The 20,143-nt window shown below is 38.8% G+C and overlaps 1 protein-coding gene across 1 annotated transcript in view; it reads left to right on the forward strand.

Moving 5' to 3' along the window:
* The window catches only part of CSMD1 (CUB and Sushi multiple domains 1), a 946,508-nt gene that overhangs the window by 633,850 nt on the left and 292,515 nt on the right, over positions 1-20,143 (forward strand). The window contains exon 10 of the mRNA XM_035109950.3: positions 725-846. Within this exon, the coding sequence (XP_034965841.3) occupies positions 725-846 (122 nt within the window). The remainder of the gene's footprint in view (positions 1-724; positions 847-20,143) is intronic.

A 20,143-nucleotide genomic window follows, 5' to 3' on the forward strand; every position in this document is an offset into this window, starting at 1 on the left:
ATTAAGCAGTTTAGAAATGCTTTCAAATAAATGTCTCACCATGTAGACAAAGACTTGCTCAGTTTGCGCATTTAATTAAAATATATGCAAGCTTCTGAAATACTGCTTATTTATAACCAGGCATATGTCTCCAAGCAGGGATAATATAAATACATTGGTGTTGTACTGTATTACATATTGTCTTTAGATGGTTCTGAAAATGAAGCACCATTGCAACAAAAATATAGCAATGAATGGAAAAGATGAGTATGTGCAACAAGCAAATATATATACAAGCAAATGATGTATTTATATCAACAAATACATCAGCCTCACCCAACCAAATGTTGTCAGATGTTCTTGGAGTGCAGTTCTCATAATCATTGACCTTTGGCCATGCTGGCTAGGGTTGATGATAGTTGTAGCCCAAAACATCTGGCAACCACTATGTTGAGGAAGCTGAAATATTCATTGTACAAAATCATTACCATCACCTAATAGTTTTGAAAACGAACAAAAAATCTGTGTGGAATGCATGCATTTTGCTATCCACTGTTTCAATGCCACTAGAATCAGTATGAATTTTGCCACTGATGTCAATGTTATTAAGAGGTATGTTGTACACCTGCACTTGGTAGGTGGTGGCAATTGGTTTTCTTCTTTTAATTTTGTTTGTCAATTTCCCTTGAAATAAATCTCCATGTCTGAAGCTTACCCACTACTTTGATGCTTTTTATGCTTCTAGCTAGAACATGTGGTTCCAACCTCCGTGGACCAAGTGGTATCATCACATCACCCAATTATCCTGTTCAATATGAGGACAATGCACATTGTGTGTGGGTTATAACAACACTTGACCCAGGAAAGGTATGCTTCCTCACTTTGTAGGCTTTCAAATGATTACATAGAATTAACTGAGGTTCGTTTGCTTTTTTAAAAAACAAAACAAAACATTTTTTTCCTTTTTTTATAAAAACAGAGCACGCTCAAATTTATTGTCTGCTAGTTTTCACTTTGATAAACTACAGCAGTGTAAGTGGCATTTGTACAGTATTGACTGCAAATAACATTATAGGCAGATTGTGTGGGTTTGCTATCAAATCCAATATAATAAAAAATACAGAGGGAGAAAATATATTTATTCATTGTTTTGTTCATTATTTCTGTCTCTTGTGAGGCATGGTAATAATGGAAATTAAAGTTAGTATTTTGTATCTTCCATTCCAGCACTTTCTGGTCCTAATATCAAAATATATAATGAACTTGAATAATTGGTTTCAACACCCCAAAGTCTTAACTGGTTTGCATGCAATAGCAGACATTTTTGGTTCATTAACATGGCTAAAATAATTTAATAATCAGTATTTTTTTATTTTTACTGAGTCCATCTGTAGGAAGCGATTTGTTTTAAGATCATGGTTTTATGATAGATATGATGGAAGGATCTGAATCCATAAGGGCGGAATATAAATAACTGAAATAAGTAAACAATATGTGTGATAAACTCTCATATGTGACACAATATAAGAGAAGAATTTCTGCAAGATCAAAGTTCTAAAGAGACAAAGGTGATATAATTTCAATTATTCATAAAATTAGTGTAAGGTTTCCACTGTAATTAAATGTGTTTTAAATAATAATTTTCATTTCAAATCGGATCATTTATCAAGTGTGGTGCCAATCAAGGGAGTAGTAAAGTTATGAGAAGGTGGGGAATATAATGACATGCTCATATGTTTGCTTCTTCTGTAGAGTTATTTAGAATATCAGCACTTGTTCTCAGTAAATGTTTTTCATTTTGCTTTATTTCTCAAATCTCCTGTGGTGTCACAGAGATAGGTTTTGGAATGTATTCCTGTCAATTCAAGAAGTTCTCACATATGGGAAGTGAGGACTAGAACTGTAGTTTCAAAACTCGTTTCCTCTATAGATCACTTGACAAATTCTGAGCAAAAGGCGGAAGATTTATACGATCTGAAGAGAAGCCAGAGTATGACTTGACAAATTATGAAAGTCTCAGTGGAATGAATTTTTTTTGCTTTGTTTTTCTGCATAACTCACATTTTAATAACTGTAGCAATGCTTCTTGGATGTTCCTTTTCTTGTGAGCAAAGTTCTGTGAAGTTGGGTATAATATTTGCTATATGAAGTCTAAGGTCAAATTCAGGATTCACCCTCCTTCTGTATTTGGATGTTTGGTGGTTATCCTTTCTGCAGACCACACAAATGGACTTTGTGAATCACCAGTAGTTTCAGCAGATCACAGTTTGAGAACCTTTTACTGTACTAGGCAAAAAAGAAGAAGATTGAAACCAATGAAGATGTATCTGTATTTTATTTATTTATTTATTTATTTATTTATTTTGCTGAGCATGCATGTCTACCATGTTTGGCAGGCAAGGAATTTGCCGCTCTTCATGTGACTCCAAAATGGAGATCAATTTGCAGGGAGCATATTCTTGTCCCAACATTCGAAAAACTGTGATGGGAGGAAGAGTCAGCACTGCTATGTAAGTCCCCACTATCCTCTTGTTCCCTAGTCAGTCTTCTCTGGTGCTGTGCCCCCTCCCACTGGTCAGTGTGGCCTTTGCCTAGTTGCTCATTTGCAGGACTGAGTAAGGTTTTTTTTAGGAGTTCCTTGATTGGTAGATCCCTCTTTTTTCACCTATTCCATGATGTGCATCTTAGGCTGTAATTTGGCTGATTGACTTGGGGCTGGCAAGACATATGTCCAGGGAATCGCAGGTGTGCTGAGGGGCACTTGTAAGGTGAGGGATGGTTCCAACTCATGTCAGTGCTGACTGGCTAGAGGTGCATTACAACTTGGACGCCCCTTCAGGCTGTTGGACATGCCTCAATGAATGCCAGCTGATGGGGTGGGGCTGCCCCCTTGGCTCCTCTTCAGGATCAGGCAATGCAGGAGTAAGCTCAGTCAACTGGCTGCCAGATAGATTTGCCCTTTCACAGCCATTTGGCAGTTTGTTAGTTGGCTTAACTTGCACTGCCTACACTAAGTAGCTCTTTCTCTGCCTCTTGCAGATTTGTTATTAATCAAGCTATGACTCTTTAAGCCCATTCTGGTTGTCACACATGTTTATTGCAGTAGGGAAAGGACAATCCATTTATCGCTGCATTGTATGGCTCTCAGTTTTATCCATATCCTGGTTAATTCATCTGTTTGTTTTGCAAGCTTCCGTCATTCATCTTTCCCAGCACTCTACTTTCTTAGTAAAATGGGAAATCTGCGGTACTTTGTTGAGATGAGAAATCTATTTCAAAAATAGTCCCTAGTGTGCTGCAAGTGTATCAAGTTGAAAAGGGGAACAAAAAATCTAATAAAAATTGGCAGTTTCATAACATGAAAGACAACTTGATTCACTTCTGAATGAGGTTAGAGGACTATTATCTTTTCATTGTCCTTGAAGTACCATTCCTGCATGTTTGGTAGAAGGTTTGCGGGACCAAGCACTGTGAGCCTGGGCCATCAGGGGGTGGGGTGTGCAAAGGAAAAAAGAATGGCAAGAGCAATAGCATGGGATCAAATGGCCACAACTTTATTGATTACAGATGTCAGTAGGATTTGGCATAGGCATTGAATGTGTATCCTGAATCACCCAACCTGTCTGCTGGGTGATTGTTCCTTTAGGGTTGACGTGCTTTCGAACTGCTAGGTTTTGTTCTTACTCATATACAAATCAGCAGAGCCAACTAGGATTTCTCTTCTAAGCTTCATTAAGCATCTGCTACCTTTTCCAAAGGCATTATCTTTTTCTGTTCAACAGTAATGAGCTTTTCAAGTTTGTTCTCTACCTGTTTGGAAGTATTTCCTTTTAATGCTCTGCTTATTTTGAAGGCTTGCTACCTTTCCTTGGGGGTCTGCTAATGTATCTGCTGATCACAACCCTACTGAGCCATTTCTTGAGAGTTTTGCGGCTCACAAATAGTTCCTTTGTAGTGGTGTTTATTTCCTGATGGCTTCATCTAGGCCGTGCTGCAGGTGCCATAATTTGTAGCTAATTCCTAAGATAGTTTAGCCTTCCCTCCTTTGTGTTTTGTTTCTCGCTTTTTAATATTTACCATCTTTGGATAATTTCCAGAAGCCCAACTTCTTTTGTCACTGCTCTGTTTTTTTGCTCAGTATTTGTGCTGTACTTCCAGTTTGCTTTAAACACATCCTTCTGTCCCCTACTGTTTTGGTTCCCTCTTCCTACTTTAACTGAAGGAGTCCTGCTGCTTTCACTATTGCATGCAAACTTTACTAACCACTGGGGCTCTACTTTTCAGTCCATAGGAGGGCCAGGTGTGGTGTCATTTCTGGCAGTGATTCTGAGTGTAGCACATTACTCTCCTGACTGGTTAGAGACTATGGGATTGTTGCAGCTGCTGTGGGATACAGTGATTCTTGGCTTAATGATCTGTTAAATAAAGGTGTGCCCTATTTGCAGTTTTGCCTGAAATCTTTGCCTGCTGTAGCATAAACCATGTATGCCAAGCAAATTCCGGGGCTTCTAACAAAAGTTTATGTGTTACCCCTGCAAATAGAAAACAGTTCACTTGCTGTTCCTATAAAGCAAAATAAGGCCTGCAAGCCACATTCTGTTACACATCAATACCTCAAGAAGTAGTCTCAGACTGAGGGTCCTGGTTCAGTTCCCGAAACTGGTATGTAGGGCACAACCCATATTTGTCACTTCACAACGGGTCTGACTGGAAGAGATTGGAAGCTTGTTTTACCATCCTTGATTTAGCAACAGTTAGTGCTGCTTCACACACCAAACTGGAGGTGTTTGAATGGATTTATGAAGTTTTACATGTGACAATTGTGGAAAAACAAAACAGGGAATAATAGTGGATTGCAAGCTCAGTCAAATGATAACATTACCAATATGGGCTGAGCTGTGACCTGGCTCTATGATGAGACTATCATATTACCTCTCTACAATGGACAGATCTACTCAAGCTACAGTTACTCAAGCTCTGTACAGATCCCATCAGCCATGTTATCATGACTTCCTCATATACATATATGCAGCAAGTTACACTTTAGTCAGATCCGCAGACGTCTTATTCACAGGTTTCATTCTAGTTCCTAGTCAGGAATGGTTTTCTTATGATAGTTTCCTAACATGTGAATTGGCTTTTGGAAAGCCACCTTTGAGGACTACAGAATCATCTTCATTAGAAGAATGTAATAATATAGACAAGTACTATTTAGGTGTGTGGGTGTGTTTGTATGTGGGTGTGTGCAGACATAGTCCAATGAAGTAATGGATGGAATACTGTCAGTAGGCCTGAAAGTTACACAAACAGCAAGCACACAAATACATATATGTAAATTTTAAAGATATGAGGCCTCTCACCATGAATTTCTTGCTTAACGGATTTCTGTGAATTGTTAATCAGCTGGGTTTTTTTTTAAGCTATCAATTCTTTAACACAGGCTTCCTCAACCTCAGCCCTCCAGATGTTTTTTGCCTACAACTCCCATGATCCCTAGCTAGCAGGACCAGTGGTCAGGGATGCTGGAAATTGTAGTCCCAAAAACAGCTGGAGGGCCGAGGGTGAGGAAGCCTGCTTTAACAAATTTGGGTGTGTGTGTGCCCAAAAGATTTTGCCTAGGGAGTTGCATGTCCCAAGTTTTCAAACTCAACTTTGTTTGTTTGTTTTTTAATGTATTTTCAGGTTGTTGGCATATTTTAAGCCACACTGAGACATCCCTTTGGGTCAGAAAGGCAGAATAAATTTAAAAACAAATATACACAACTGGATCCAGAATAGCATACAGGGCTGGTGGGAAGCTGACAATATGCTGCCTTTCCTCCTGGCACCTCAGCCCCTCCAAACGCCTAAAGTTTGAGCACCCTGTTGAATGGAGTGAGCTGTTCTGCAGAGGACTGAGAGGGAAGGGGAATGTCCCCAAAATCAATTAGAGGCAACTGCTGTGAGCTGCCTTCCTAAAGCAGCCCGTGGCGACTGACTATGCATAGTGAGCATGGAGTGTTGGCTAACTGTTCCTGGGGTGGCAGTAAATAGGGCAGGGGGGGACATCGAGTGGGGAGAGGCAGAGAATAAGGAGGTGTTGTTTGCTGGCAACCTGAACAGGAATGCTCCACCCTGCAGGTACTACTTGGGCTGAATGCTGACAATCCCAGCAATCTCAGAATGCACATTATATATAGCATAAGCAAGTGGATACTGACAACCGTATTTATATGCCTGTGACAATTTTTGCCAGCATATCTGAATTTTCTGACATTCACAGAATTCACTTGGGATTATCTAAATTCACCCAATTTCAGCATCCACTGTAGCATAGATAGTAGTGGAACTTAGTAGTATAACTTTTTTTTAAAAAGAGAGAGTACCCCCCTCTCCTTAAATAAGTTTCTTATATCAGTACCAACATTTTAAACAGAGTTTGTGATAGCAGATGATTCTATGTGCATTTGCACTGAAAATGTTTCATTCTGTGAAGCAGCTTTTCGCCTCTGGTATCAGAAGTACCTTTGCACACAGCAAAAACAGAGGAAAATGTGTGCCAAGTCATATTCTCTGTGTCTATATTAATGTAAGGATTTCCATAACTCATGCATATTCACCTCTGACTATGGGCAAAGATTTGTTTTCAGTCAGTTTAAATTAGTTGGGATAATCGGTTTCAGTTTTTCTTCAGGATACTGTCTGCATTCTGATAAACAGCACTCCGATTATGTTAATCTTTCCTACTGTTTATTTTAGGTCATATGATAATGCAACAATCAAGGGAAATTTGTGTACATTTAGTTCTTAATAATATTAGTAATGATGATAATATTGTACATTGATTGTGGAGAGCTGTCAGGCTTCAAATAAAAAAAAAACATTATTAGCCTCAATAATATTGAACAGAAAAGAAAATAGTATCAAAATAGATCAAATACAATTATTATTTTAAAAACTGATAGTAAAATAACTCATAACTCATTAAGGAGTCACAAAAATTTGGTTATGTTTCTAGCTTTGGTGGCAAGGGGGCAATTTTGCCTCACTCCTGAGAATAGGGCAATTAACCTGTGGCACTGCAGACATTGTTGGGTCCAGCTCCCATCCGCTTCAGCCAATATGGCCAATGGTCAGTGCTCATTCCCGGCACATGGAGGCAAATAGGGTGCATGGGCCATTTGGTAGAGCATGAGTTCTCTTGAACCCTTTCATTTTAATGATGCTGACTTTGGGCAGAGTTGATTTTCAATATATAATCAGTGGAAGTTGGTTCATTTTAAAAGCAAATCAAACCCTCCATGCCTATGACAAGATTTCCCCTCCATGCCCATGAAAGGTAATGACAGCCATGCTCAAGTACTGGGATGGGAGGAAAAAAAAGATGCCACCCACATACATTTATATGAAACCTAGTTTCTTCTGCATTGTTTACATGCAAGGCAAACAATTTTGTGAGTAGTAAAGAGCCTTGGGGCAGGCCATCTGTCTCTTTCTGATTCTGCCACTCACATGCAGTCTGAAACTGCCATTTCATCGCCCAGGTTTCCGAATGTTAGCAGCCTAGCATGACATGATTTTAGACAGGCTTCATAAGAGACCAAGATGCCAGACAGTTTCACATCGGTGCCAAGTCAAAACAGTTAGCTGCAGATGTTAAGGATTTCTTTCTCCTCCCCTCCCTCCCACCCATTTGATTAAATTCTTACTGAAAAGTGAATTTATGTTTTGGAGAATCCAGTTCCATGCATTCCATGCCCTGAAAATTGATTATTATGCCCTGAGATGCGGGGGGTGGGGGTGAAGGGAGAACTATAGTAGAACAGCCTTCACCAACCTGGTATCCTCCAGATGTTTTGGATTAGCACTTCCATCAGCCTGGCTGGAGTAGAATATAATAAAACATTTAAAACAAAAACAAAACAAAAGACAACTTTGGACCTATTTATTCATTTTATGGTCAGTAACTCCCTGCATTTCTTAGTATCTGTTGGTTCATAGAGAACAGCTTAGACTGCTATGGGGGAAAGTATTTATAGAGACATCTGCAGCCTCCTCAGCCGTGTGTGTGTGTGTGTGTGTGTGTGTGTGTGTGTGTGTTTATTGACCTTACATCCCACTTTTCCAGTGATCTTGGGGTTGCCAAGAGACTGGCACTAAACAGGACTATTGCTTTTTGGTATACACACCAGTTCTTTTTGCAAAAGTGGCATCTAGATTTCTTACCACATTTTAGCACTGATGCCAGAGCAGTAACAGGAAGCAGAAGCAGCTGATAGAATTGACACCAGGAATATCCAATATGGTACCCTTATATCAGGTGTCATTGGACTACAGTTTCCATCATTATATAAATGTGAGTCCCACCGCTCAGAGAGACTTAGTTCTAACATGAAAAGGATCAGACTGCAAAATAGCCATTTGCTGTTGAGAATATAAGGCTCACACTAAATTAATTGAGCTTATTTCCCATTGAAACCAAACCAGCTTAGCCTGGATGCAAACTGTAATTGAACAAGAGCAGCACTTTTCACATGTGTACAACCTATGAAGGAGGAATGAGAATGTGTCTCTTGGTGCCATCCTCAATCTTCCCATGTATAACTGATTTGAACCACAGAACATGCATATGGTCAAGCTGCGCCTACAAGCTCTACCCTGCAAAAATATTGGCTACAGATTGAATAGACACTTGTCCACAGGCATTGTGCAGAATATCCCCAGTCAAAACAGAGGGGATGGATCCAGCAGATAGTCTCGTAACCCTCTCCATGTGTGCTGATTGCACATAAATTGTTGTGTGAAAGGGGCTGGTAATAGTAACACTATTTGCATAGGAAATAAAAATTGAAAGTACGCCTTTGAATTTGCAAGTACAGTAATGTAGTTGCTTAATTGTACTCGTTGATTTTTTTTTTTACATTCATTTAAAAAATTCAACAGTATGCTAAGCAGAGCACATTCTGCTTGATCTATTGATATGCTCGCTCTGCAACTGTGCTCCTTTGGGTTCTTTCTAGATGCCATAAGATCACAATCAAATTTAGTTTTGTTAGCAATAATTATTATAAATAGGTCATCCTTGATTGTTTCTGTAGTCCCCCCACTGTTGATTGAAATGAGAACTGTTATTAAGTTACACCTACAGACAGAAAGAGGGAAGTTTAATCTATCAATTGTATTTGTGTAAGAGTCGGTCACGACTGGACCTAATGGTCAGGGGTCCCTTTACCTTTTTTAATGAATACATAGTTCTCCATGGTGCCGTTTCAAAATCAGATTGATGATATGGCAGTTTGGACCAGCTTAAGCCTGAAATATCTGCTACATATTCAGAGGAAAATGGGTGTGTGATGACGTCAACAGTTTACTAGAGGAAAGCGCACCATACATTTTCATAGTGTTACATGGCAGGTAAAATCATAAAATCATATACTTGTAGAGTTGGAAGGGTCCCCAAGGGTCATCTAGTCCAACCCCTTACAATATTATTTGTTTTCTTTTCCCCCCTCTGAGGAATATGTTAATGTATTTCACCATATGCATCATTCAATAACAGACTGATACCAGGGCAGAGATGCTTTGCTCTCATTTCTTCCCATGCGATTGTGGTGGGGGGCAAGAAATGGGACACACTGGACTCAGCTATATTAGCAAAGAAAAGGTACTTTATATGCATTGTTTAAGCATTCTAACACTGTGACACCAGTTTGCAACACTTTGTACTGCAATGTTTCTAGATCCAGCCACTGTGTAGCATGGCCTTGTTAGAATGTAGCTTTAGGATATAATACAATGTAGGCTTTCCCTGGGTGGCTTGCACCGAAGTATTAAAAACACAATGAATAAATTTTAAAAATTAGCTGCAGATGGCCTTGCTTAGAAGCAGCGTGATATAATTTACTTGGAAAACCTGGATGTAATCATCATCATCATCATCATCATCATCATCTAGGACCATAAAGTTGCCACCAGGTAATCGTATCGAGGCAAGGTTGTTCCAAAGCAGAGATCCACCATTACCTTTATCACCCATCTCATTTCATTTGGTGAGGGCAGAAATTCTTTATGTTCAGGCAGGCATTTTGTAGGAGTAAGTGATCTTTCAGGCAGCATAGTGCTAAGTTCTTTGGGTCTTCATTGTTTACAACCGGTACTCTAAATTGAGCCTGGAAAGGGACTAGGCAAAACTAACCCATAAAAAGCATGGTGGTTAGGTTAGAGTCAGACATTATTTAAGCACTGTCCTAAAGAACTTTGTTCTGTATTTTCCCCCTTTGAATTTCTCGTAAACAATGCTCATTATTGTATGTCAAAAAATGTATACAAAATATTGGATAAGATTATCATGAATGTATTCAGTTTCTCTAAGTAGCCACGCTAAGGTTCAAGTGTGGAGAGAATAGCTGTTAAGGGTTTCTTAGTGAAAATCCACTCTGCGTGGGTTCACAAATGCCCTATTTTCCCCTGCTATAAATTTAGCTATTCTGTGGTGCAGCCTAATCACTGAAAAATTAAATGGCGTCTGATGCTGAACTCTAGTGCAAATTAAGTACTGAATAATTCCGATCCTATTTTTATGTTATAATTCTCCTACCATTATGTTTTCTTAAAAGGACACCCTTCCACTAGGTGTGTTCAAATCCTTGAATCAGATCAAATACATGCTTGCTATAGCACAAGTATCCTCAGTTATTTTCTCTCCCGTTATTAACTTTTACATGGAGTAAAATACATCTCAATTTAGCCCTCGGTTTTGGAGTTGTTCTAAGATTTTATCTCTAGAAGATGCTAAATTGCTAAGCAGAGGACTCCATTAGAACATTTTTGTTTCCATATACTTATTAACATGACATCTGGTATAGTTCTAACTAGAAGAAATGATTATGCTAATCAGCATCAGGACCTATTATGAATACAAGGCTTTAGGAAAAATTAAATATTTTTGGTTGAAATACACAGCTGTGGTAACAGTGAATAATTTACTGTCCACTTCTACATCCTGTTTGTTTCCAGTTACAGTACAGTTTTACACTTCCACTCCTCTAGTGATGCTTTGCACTTCCCATAATTTTCTTTCAGGTATCCTCAAATCTGCCACTATGCATGAAACATACAATTCACATCACTATCCCTACTTTCTAAAGCCACTTGTTCTGCTGTGCATTAGAGAAAACCTGCAGGCAATAATGACCAGCAGATAATTCTAAAAAGGAAGGTGGGAAGCAAAGGCTAATTTATTTGGAGCAAAACATCCAACTGATTCTAGTAGCATGCAAATAATAATAATAACAATAATAATAATATTTTAAAGCACAGCATTGCAGGGATTCTGCAAATTTGGCATCAATGTGAAATCAAACAAACAAACAAAGTGCCCTGCCCCCCCCCGATTTATACAAGAAATTATTTGCAGCACCTTGTTTAATGAATTACCTTGGGTACATTGTTAAATACCATATTTTTCCATCTATAAGATGCCCCTAAAAACCTAGTCTTATACACAGAAAAATATGGAAAATAAACAAACATTTGTTTAAAAGTGAAAAGACACTTGGGAACATATTGGGTCAAGCAAGACATGTCACATCACAGCAAGAGGGCGTAGTCATACGACTGAAGAGAATAAACATTGGCACTGCCAGCTGGGAATAAAATAAAATAAAATAAAAGATATGTGCTTCAGAAATTACCATGGTGGTTATGTCTGAAATGGTGATATGGTTCTTCAAACAGGGAGCAATTATGTTGGCTCAACAGCCAGGAAAGTGCAAAACCAAAAATATGTTCCGTCTGGGAGGGGCAGATTAGGTAGTTTTTAGTAGGAATTCACAAAGAGTGACTTCCTCAAGTTTCCCTAGTTCCAGCCACTTCTAATCAAGGAAGCTGGAAATAAATCATACCGTAGTAAGGGCAAAAAGCAAGCATCTGGAAAAGAAACCTTCCCTGAAAATAAAATAACTAGCATACCGAGGAGAAAGGATGTAACATCCCTCTGCTGTGAAGCTGTTGATGTAAGGGGTCACTGAAAACTGATCACCCAGCTGAAGCCATTCTGTCCATTTAACCACTTCATTCTGCTGTTTATATAGACCAGGTCTTAAAAAGTCTCAGAATCATACTCTGTAAGTACACAAGTGACTGAAATGAAGTTCACAGCAGCTATTGCAATGCATGAGCAACATCGCACGGGTCAAGGAAGCCTATATAAGTCTCAAAATGAATAACTATAAGCTCTTGATAAGCATGGAGAGCAACATATTGCTGTAGGTTTTCTAACACAGGCTGGTTTAGGTAAATGTTAGTCCTATCCAATTACTGTGTCAGAGACACATTAAGTAGAATAATGTGTGCATTCTCAGCCAATCTGTCTCTGACAGATGTAGATAAATTGCAGTGGTGCCATTAATTAGCAATAATGACTAGGTAGTTGAGCAGATTTAATCCTGAAAAAAGATTTGGTTGTAAAAACAAAGTGATATAAAACTAAAGAGCAGATCAAGTATCGTCCCATTCCACAAGACAATACTGAGCAGGGCTCATTCAAGTTTCCATTGCTTCTCTCTCTCTCTCTCAAGCCTGAAATACATTCAGAGGTGGGATTTATTGCCTTAGCTTTACCAGTTATAATGTGGATACTTCTGTCTCAATTTACAACATTCCCTTTGCACTACAGTGTCTGTTGCATTATGGAACTGTGGCTTTTTCATCACTATACCTCCAGGCCACTCTAAATTTTAAATAGTGGGGAGGGGTGTGTGTGTGTGTGTGTGTGTGTGTGTGTGTGTGTATATATATATATATATATATATATATATATATATATATATATATATATATATATACACCATCCCAAATTTTGTAAATGCAAAACTGTGATTTTCCAACTTAATCGGTTTGCTAGCAGATTTCTTCTTCTTCTTCTGGAAACAACGAACTAGATTCCACTAAATAAAAAAAATATCCTTCCAGTAGCACCTTGGAGACCAACTAAGTTTGTGCTTTCGTGTGCATGCACACTTCTTCAGATACCATACACACGATTCTTCAATGTGCATGCACACGAAAGCTCATACCTATGACAAACTTAGTTGGTCTCTAAGGTGCTACTGGAAGGATTTTTTTAATTTTGTTTTGACCACGTCAGACCAACACGGCTACCTACCTGTAACTAGATTCCACTAGATTTTCAGAAGTGGCTTCTATGCCATGTGAATTGTTGACAATGGAATACTAGATTGATATTACTGGGTATAGAAAATTTATTAATTTTTTGTTTAAAGTTATGGATTATTTTTATTGAAATGTTTTTAAATACCATTTGCATATGACCTTGAACATTTTTTAAAAAAGATTAACAGTGTGTATGTAAAATAATTTGCTCATTAGTTAGTTCTGGTGCATTCTGAGCATACACAATTTGGCTATATATAGTGTTCATTTGACTCTTTCATTATAAAAATTTAAGCTATTACACTGCTCTATTCCATTAAGGCTTAAAATATGTATGTTATTTGTACATTAGGAAGATGAATGGAAGGAACTTAGTAATACTTTATGAGTACTCAGAAAGCACAACAAATGATATAGAGGTTGAAGCACATGTAGTTGTGTCGGTAAGAATGTTATTGTGCAGCAGTAGAGATGGCCTACATAATCCAGGGCCTTTCTCCCCTTAGTAGCCCTCTGAACAGAGAGGGAGAAACAAAAGGTTAAAATGCAGAAGGCTACCTGAACATGAAGCCACATTTATTAAGAGGTGTAAAAAAGATGTGTAAGAGAAGGGTGAAGGAGGGATTCAGGACCCAATAAGTTCAAGTAACATGTAGAGCCACTGATAGGGGTGGATCAATTTTTTCCAGTCGTCTTTCCATTTTCAACATGTTCATTCATACATCTGTTCTGTTCCTTGCAGTATTCCATGGTAAATATTTTATTTTCAAATAGTATCATGGAAAATGTGTGCTTAAACACTTATTTGCGATAAGATATTCAAATATATTTTCAATCTCTATGTATCAATTTGTAAACACATTTTATATATATAAAAAAGCAAAATGGTAATGCATTTTTGTATTATTATCTTTTTGAGCAAAAAAAGAGAAAGTTTTGCAAGATTCAGAGGAGTGCGCAAAACCTGAAGGACAGTTGCCTCCCAAAAGATGTACAGTGTTACTTTCGGTTACGAACTTAATTCGTTCCTGAGGTCCGTTCTTAAGCTGAAACCATTCATAACCTGAGGTGCGCTTTGCTAATGGCGCCTCCTGCTGCTGGCGCGTGATTTCCGCTCGCATCCCGGGGCAAAGTTCGCAACAAGGGGCACCTACTTCCGGGTTAGCGGAGCTCGTAACTCACAGTGTTTGCAAGGAGGACGGTACGTAACATGAGGTTCCACTGTATTAGTCCAGAGGATCAGGTCAGTTCACTTAAAAAAGTAAAACTAAATAAAATTATCTTCCATCTCGTCACTTCCCCCACATATGTAAAGATGCAGTGGTTGACCCTTCAATTGTTATAAATTGTTATAAACTTTCTGTCGGCATAAAGATCAGCATATTTTTTAACCCAAATGTGCACTGATGTGGAAGCAAAGGACTTCACATTATCTGATATTTAGGAAAGGCTCAAATAATCGGTTCATATGTCCTTGAAGGTCAAGTATTAAAATGTGGTTCATTGAGGATGGCAAATTAAGATTAGCTCCTGCATCCTACCAAATTTTTAGCAATTTAGGGCATCCCCAAAATGTGAACCAATCTAATTGACCTTACGGTCATGGCAATGACAACAGGATCATTATCAGACACTATGAAATACCATACTTCAGCAGTGCAATCGTGTGCTCTTAACAGGGTTTTGGGTGGGGAAACCAGCGGCATACATGTAAAATAGTTAATTCAATAGAATGAAGTTGGGAAGGAAAAAGAAGTCATTTGCAGTGGACGAGCCTGACCTAATGCTCCTGAACTTGCTTGAGACCAAAACACAATACTATTCGCAATGTAGTTTTAGTGTGCATAAATGGTACACACACACACACACACACACACACAGAGAGAGAGAGAGAGAGAGAGAGAGAGTAAAGTACATATTTACGTATGTAAAAAATGCATATTTTATGGATGAAAGCATTGAAAAGTTCATGAAAAAGTGGGTACGGAACATGTACTATTTAAATGCTGACCTGTGCATTATTTCAAAAGATGTGAACAAAACAGGATGGAATGGATGGTATGACTGAGTGCCAGTAAGAAGGTGAACTTAAAAGTACTTAGTTCATCCTTAGAAGGAAGAACATTTTGCCCCTAAGGTTTCTAAACCCAGAGTTCACTCCAGCTTCTGCTAGCTATGAGAAACATTTTAATCAGCCTTAGTTTGATTTATAAGAAAATTATAACTTAACAATGTGGGCCTTAGAATGTGGAAAAAGGAAGCGAGAGTAACCAAACTACTAAGAATAGCTGATGTTATGTTAGTGTTGGTTGTATTCGGACCCAATCTTTGAACTATTGATATTTGCCATAGAGCCTAAATTCAGTATGTGTTTTCCCCCACCCGTACCTCACAGTCCCTAGCAAATACAATACAGAATGGGGTTGTAAAGGTCTTCAACATCCTCTGCCTGCAGCAATCATCTCTGCATTACACCCTTCATTTATTTAACTGGCAGTTTTTATCCCTGCTCTCTTCTCTTGCTTGGGCACATGAAGAAAGAAGCTCGAATAGGTTGCTAATAGTTCTTTCATAAAAGGGGCGGCAGGGGCTGCTGAGCCTGCGGATTGTCTCACAGTTCCCCCCTGTGGTTAAAGCACATTGTCTGTGATTAATTTTATGTTCCATACTTAAGAGTTTCTGGGCTGGTGCTTAATCAGACTAGTCATATATGAGGCACTGCTGTGTCACAGTAACGTAATGGAGAAGCTGGGCAAATGCACATAAACGGGATATATAAGATCTACGGTTTGGTGGTTGTGTTTTGAAATTTAGTGAGCAACAGACAAATGTATAAATTAGGATTTTGTTTCCTATTTTCCAATTTAGACACCTACTATTGGCGTATTTCAAGGCTCTTTTAATAGGATTTCAAGATGGTGGGTACAAATCATAGAATCATAGAATTGTAGAATTGGAAGGGACCACGTGAGTCATCTGTTGTTGTTTAGTGGTTTAGTTGTGTCCGACTCTTTGTGACCCCATGGACCAGAGCATGCCAGGCACTCCTGTCTTCCACTGCCTCCCGCAGTTTGGTCAGACTCACGTTGGTAGCTTCGAGAACACTGTCCAACCATCTTGTCCTCTGTCGTCCCCTTCTCCTAGTGCCCTCCATCTTTCCTAACATTAGGGTCTTTTCCAGGGAGTCTTCTCTTCTCATGAGGTGGCCAAAGTATTGAAGCCTCAGCTTCAGGATCTGTCCTTCCAGTGAGCACTCAGGGCTGATTTCCTTCAGAATGGATAGGTTTGATCTTCTTGCAGTCCATGGGACTCTCAAGAGTCTCCTCCAGCACCATAATTCAAAAGCATCAATTCTTCGGCGATCAGCCTTCTTTATGGTCCAGCTCTCACTTCCATACATCACTACTGGGAAAACCATAGCTTTAACGATACAGAACTTTGTCGGCAAGGTGATGTCTCTGCTTTTTAAGATGCTGTCTAGGATTGTCATTGCTTTTCTCCCAAGAAGCAGGCATCTTTTAATTTCATGACTGCTGCCACCATCTGCAGTGATCATGGAGCCCAAGAAAGTAAAATCTCTCACTGCCTCCATTTCTTCCCCTTCTATTTGCCAGGAGGTGATGGGACCAGTGGCCATGATCTTAGGTTTTTTGATGTTGAGCTTCAGACCATATTTTGCGCTCTCCTCTTTCACCCTCATTAAAAGGTTCTTTAATTCCTCCTCACTTTCTGACATCAAGTCGACAGCCTTGTCGTACTCCTTTCCCAATTTTGAACCAATCAGTTATTCCATATCCAGTTCTAACTGTAGCTTCTTGTCCCACATAGAGATTTCTCAGGAGACAGATGAGGTGATCAGGCACTCCCATTTCTTTAAGAACTTGCCATAGTTTGCTTTTGCGTAGTCAATGAAGCAGAAGTAGATGTTTTTCTGGAACTCTCTAGCTCTGCATAATCCAGCACATGTTTGCAATTTGGTCTCTGGTTCCTCTGCCCCTTCAAAATCCAGCTTGCACTTCTGGGAGTTCTCGGTCCACATACTGCTTAAGCCTGCCTTGTAGAATTTTAAGCAGAACCTTGCTAGCGTGTGAAATTTGTGCAATTGTGTGGTAGTTGGAGCATTCTTTGGCAATGCCCTTCTTTGGGATTGGGATGTAGACTGATCTTCTCCAATCCTCTGGCCACTGTTGAGTTTTCCAAACTTGCTGGCATATTGAGTGTAGCACCTTAACAGCATCATCTTTTAAAATTTTAAATAGTTCAGCTGGAATATCATCACTTCCACTGGCCTTGCTATTAGCAGTGCTTTCTAAGGCCCATTTGACTTCACTCTCCAGGATGTCTGGCTCAAGGTCAGCAACCATACTACCTGGGGTGTATGAGACCTCCATATCTTTCTGGTATAATTCCTCTGTGTATTCTTGCCACCTCTTCTATTCTAGTCCAACCCCTTGCAATGCAGGAATATTTTCCCAAACATGGGGCTTGAAGCCACAACCCTAAGATTAAGAGTCTCATACTCTACCAACTTAGCTAAATGAAAGTGAATGATATACAGTTTGTGATGACAGACCATTAGACAGTAAAAATTATATGCCTGGTAATGTTGACTGTTATAGCTTTTTTGCTATGCAGTAAAAAATATTAATATAAAAAGAATGTGTTTCTGTGCACAGAAGCAAGTCAGCTGTATCCTGTGACATATAGCCTACCTATTAATACATCTTGACAAACAGTTATTCAAATAAAGTACAGCTGAATATATTTGAATGGACTGTGGGGACATGAACTACTTTGGATAAACAGAAGTGCAGTTTACTCATACATTTACATGGATGGAGTAACTTGGGGGATTATCTGTAGACTTGGATAACCGGAATGTTTTTGATATGCATAATTTGGCTAAGGGGAATTCTAGTGTATTGTCAATCCCAATGCCCTGAAGTCCAGCTTCCAAGCATTATCATGCAAATTATATTACTTTTTTTTGAAAATTATATATTGTAAATGGAAAGCTGAAATTCTTATGATTTCCCCCTTAAAATCTTGTGGTGTAGTTGTTAATTTAAAAGACAACAACAACCTTTGTATTAAAAGGTCCACAATACAACTGCAAGAGTTGATAGTCGAGAACACAACTATGCCTGCATAAAAACAGGAAAGGGCAAGATTTTATTTATTTATTTATTTATTGCAGTCATATTGCTGGTGACATTCCCTAATAAGTATTATCATCATCGTTATTTTACCTTTCCAGCAAGTCAGCAGCAAAAGCGAGTTTCAAAATACTTAATAGACAAAAGTAACAGTGTTTTCTGGATCAAAACTGTATTTCGATGCATTAATATTAATACTTCCAATTTGGAAGTGATCTCCTTTGAAATGCTTCTTGTATGCATTTTGTGTTTGTACTACGTACATATTAAGAAGAGTTTCATGGTATGTGTTACTTATCTGATTTTGAGGAATGAATAAATTGCATAGAAACAATCTCCAAAACCCTTTGAGGTACTGGAGACATTTAGTAACAGAAACAGTATCAACAACTTCTTGACAGCCACTTTGCAGCATCTTAGCATCTTTATTGTAGCTGAGCAGTTTATAACAGAAATCCCAAATACTAGGCATAATGCAAACTTGGAACACATTTAAGACTTATTGTTTTCTTTGGGATTTTTAAGCATGTGCTTACAGGTAAGTACCACTGGAATATTCTGATTTGAACTAGAGCTGGGTCAGTATTTTCAGCTCATCTTTTATCTGCAATGTGGGAGAGAGGGAAACCTACCCCCACAAATAATAATAATAATAATAATAATAATAATAATAATAATAATAATAATTGAAGGATGGCAAAATGAATTCACAGACTTCTTTGTGTGGGGCAGGGGAGTGTTTGGCTTACCTTACTACAAAGTACTAAAACAAACCACTTATGTGTCCACACGCAGAAAGCAGAGGATATGCTGAAATCTCACAACTCTTGTTGAGAACATGTTGGAATGCACATTCTAACCCACCCACCCCCAGCAGGATGTTTTGGAGGGTTAGGAGACCCAGCACCTGTTGTGCAAAGCAGCATAAGGTTCATTTTTAAGGGCAAAAAGGGGGAAGAAATTGTTGGTACCTTGTGGCAAAGGGAAGCCAAGCCCCCTCCCCAATACAGTAAAACTTAATGGAGTTTCTCCCACCAACCTGAACAGAGCAGAATTTATCTCCTCATCTCATAGGGAATTAATGTCCCTCCACAAAAATGGATCAAAATCTAGCTCAGCTGCGCTGCACAGCTTACTAGACCTACGAGTCTCCTCTATATGGTCCATGAGGCCATTTCAGTCAAGCCACCCCACCTCCCCTAAACTTGAAGTCATATTCTTGATATTAGGTGTGGGGCAGATGAAAACCCAGCTCAGCTAAAAGAGGCTTTGCAGAGATAGCATCAGTCAGCTGATTGGCAATACCTGTAAAGCCCTCTTGCAAAGCACTATGCAAAGTACTGGCCTTCAGAAGATCCAGTAATGAGCTGGCTGACATTTATTCACAAGTCCCTTTTTAAAAGCACTGTGTAAAACAGCATTTTGAAAGGGACTTCTGTAGACCCTTGGGCAAAAAAAAATCACCTGTCATTGGGTGATTGACAGGCTGGAGGCTCTATCAAACTTGGCCCTCAAGGTACAAACTTGGCCCTCAAGGTACTCCAGTACAAATAAGAACTGTAAACAAAATGAAACAAAATGAAGGTGGTTTTTTTATATATATACAGTATATATATAAAAACTGCCTAGCACCAGTATAGTGAGATAATGTACTAAAAAGCACACTGCTGTGTTTTGTAGTTCTCTCTGTATCCAAATGATTTCAAGGTCTGGCTAAAACGAGTCTTATGTAACCTCATTTATATATACTAAAGAGCATATACATCACTCACATGCTGAGTTGTAAGGGACCATTTAGCTACATTTTCAGATTTCTGTTGAATGAAAGAAAGTGTAATTACCAAAACTGAATGTAA

Source organism: Zootoca vivipara, chromosome 3 (assembly GCF_965207765.1).
Source record: "Zootoca vivipara chromosome 3, rZooViv2.hap1.1, whole genome shotgun sequence".
In the NCBI taxonomy this organism is placed as follows: Eukaryota; Metazoa; Chordata; class Lepidosauria; order Squamata; family Lacertidae; genus Zootoca; species Zootoca vivipara.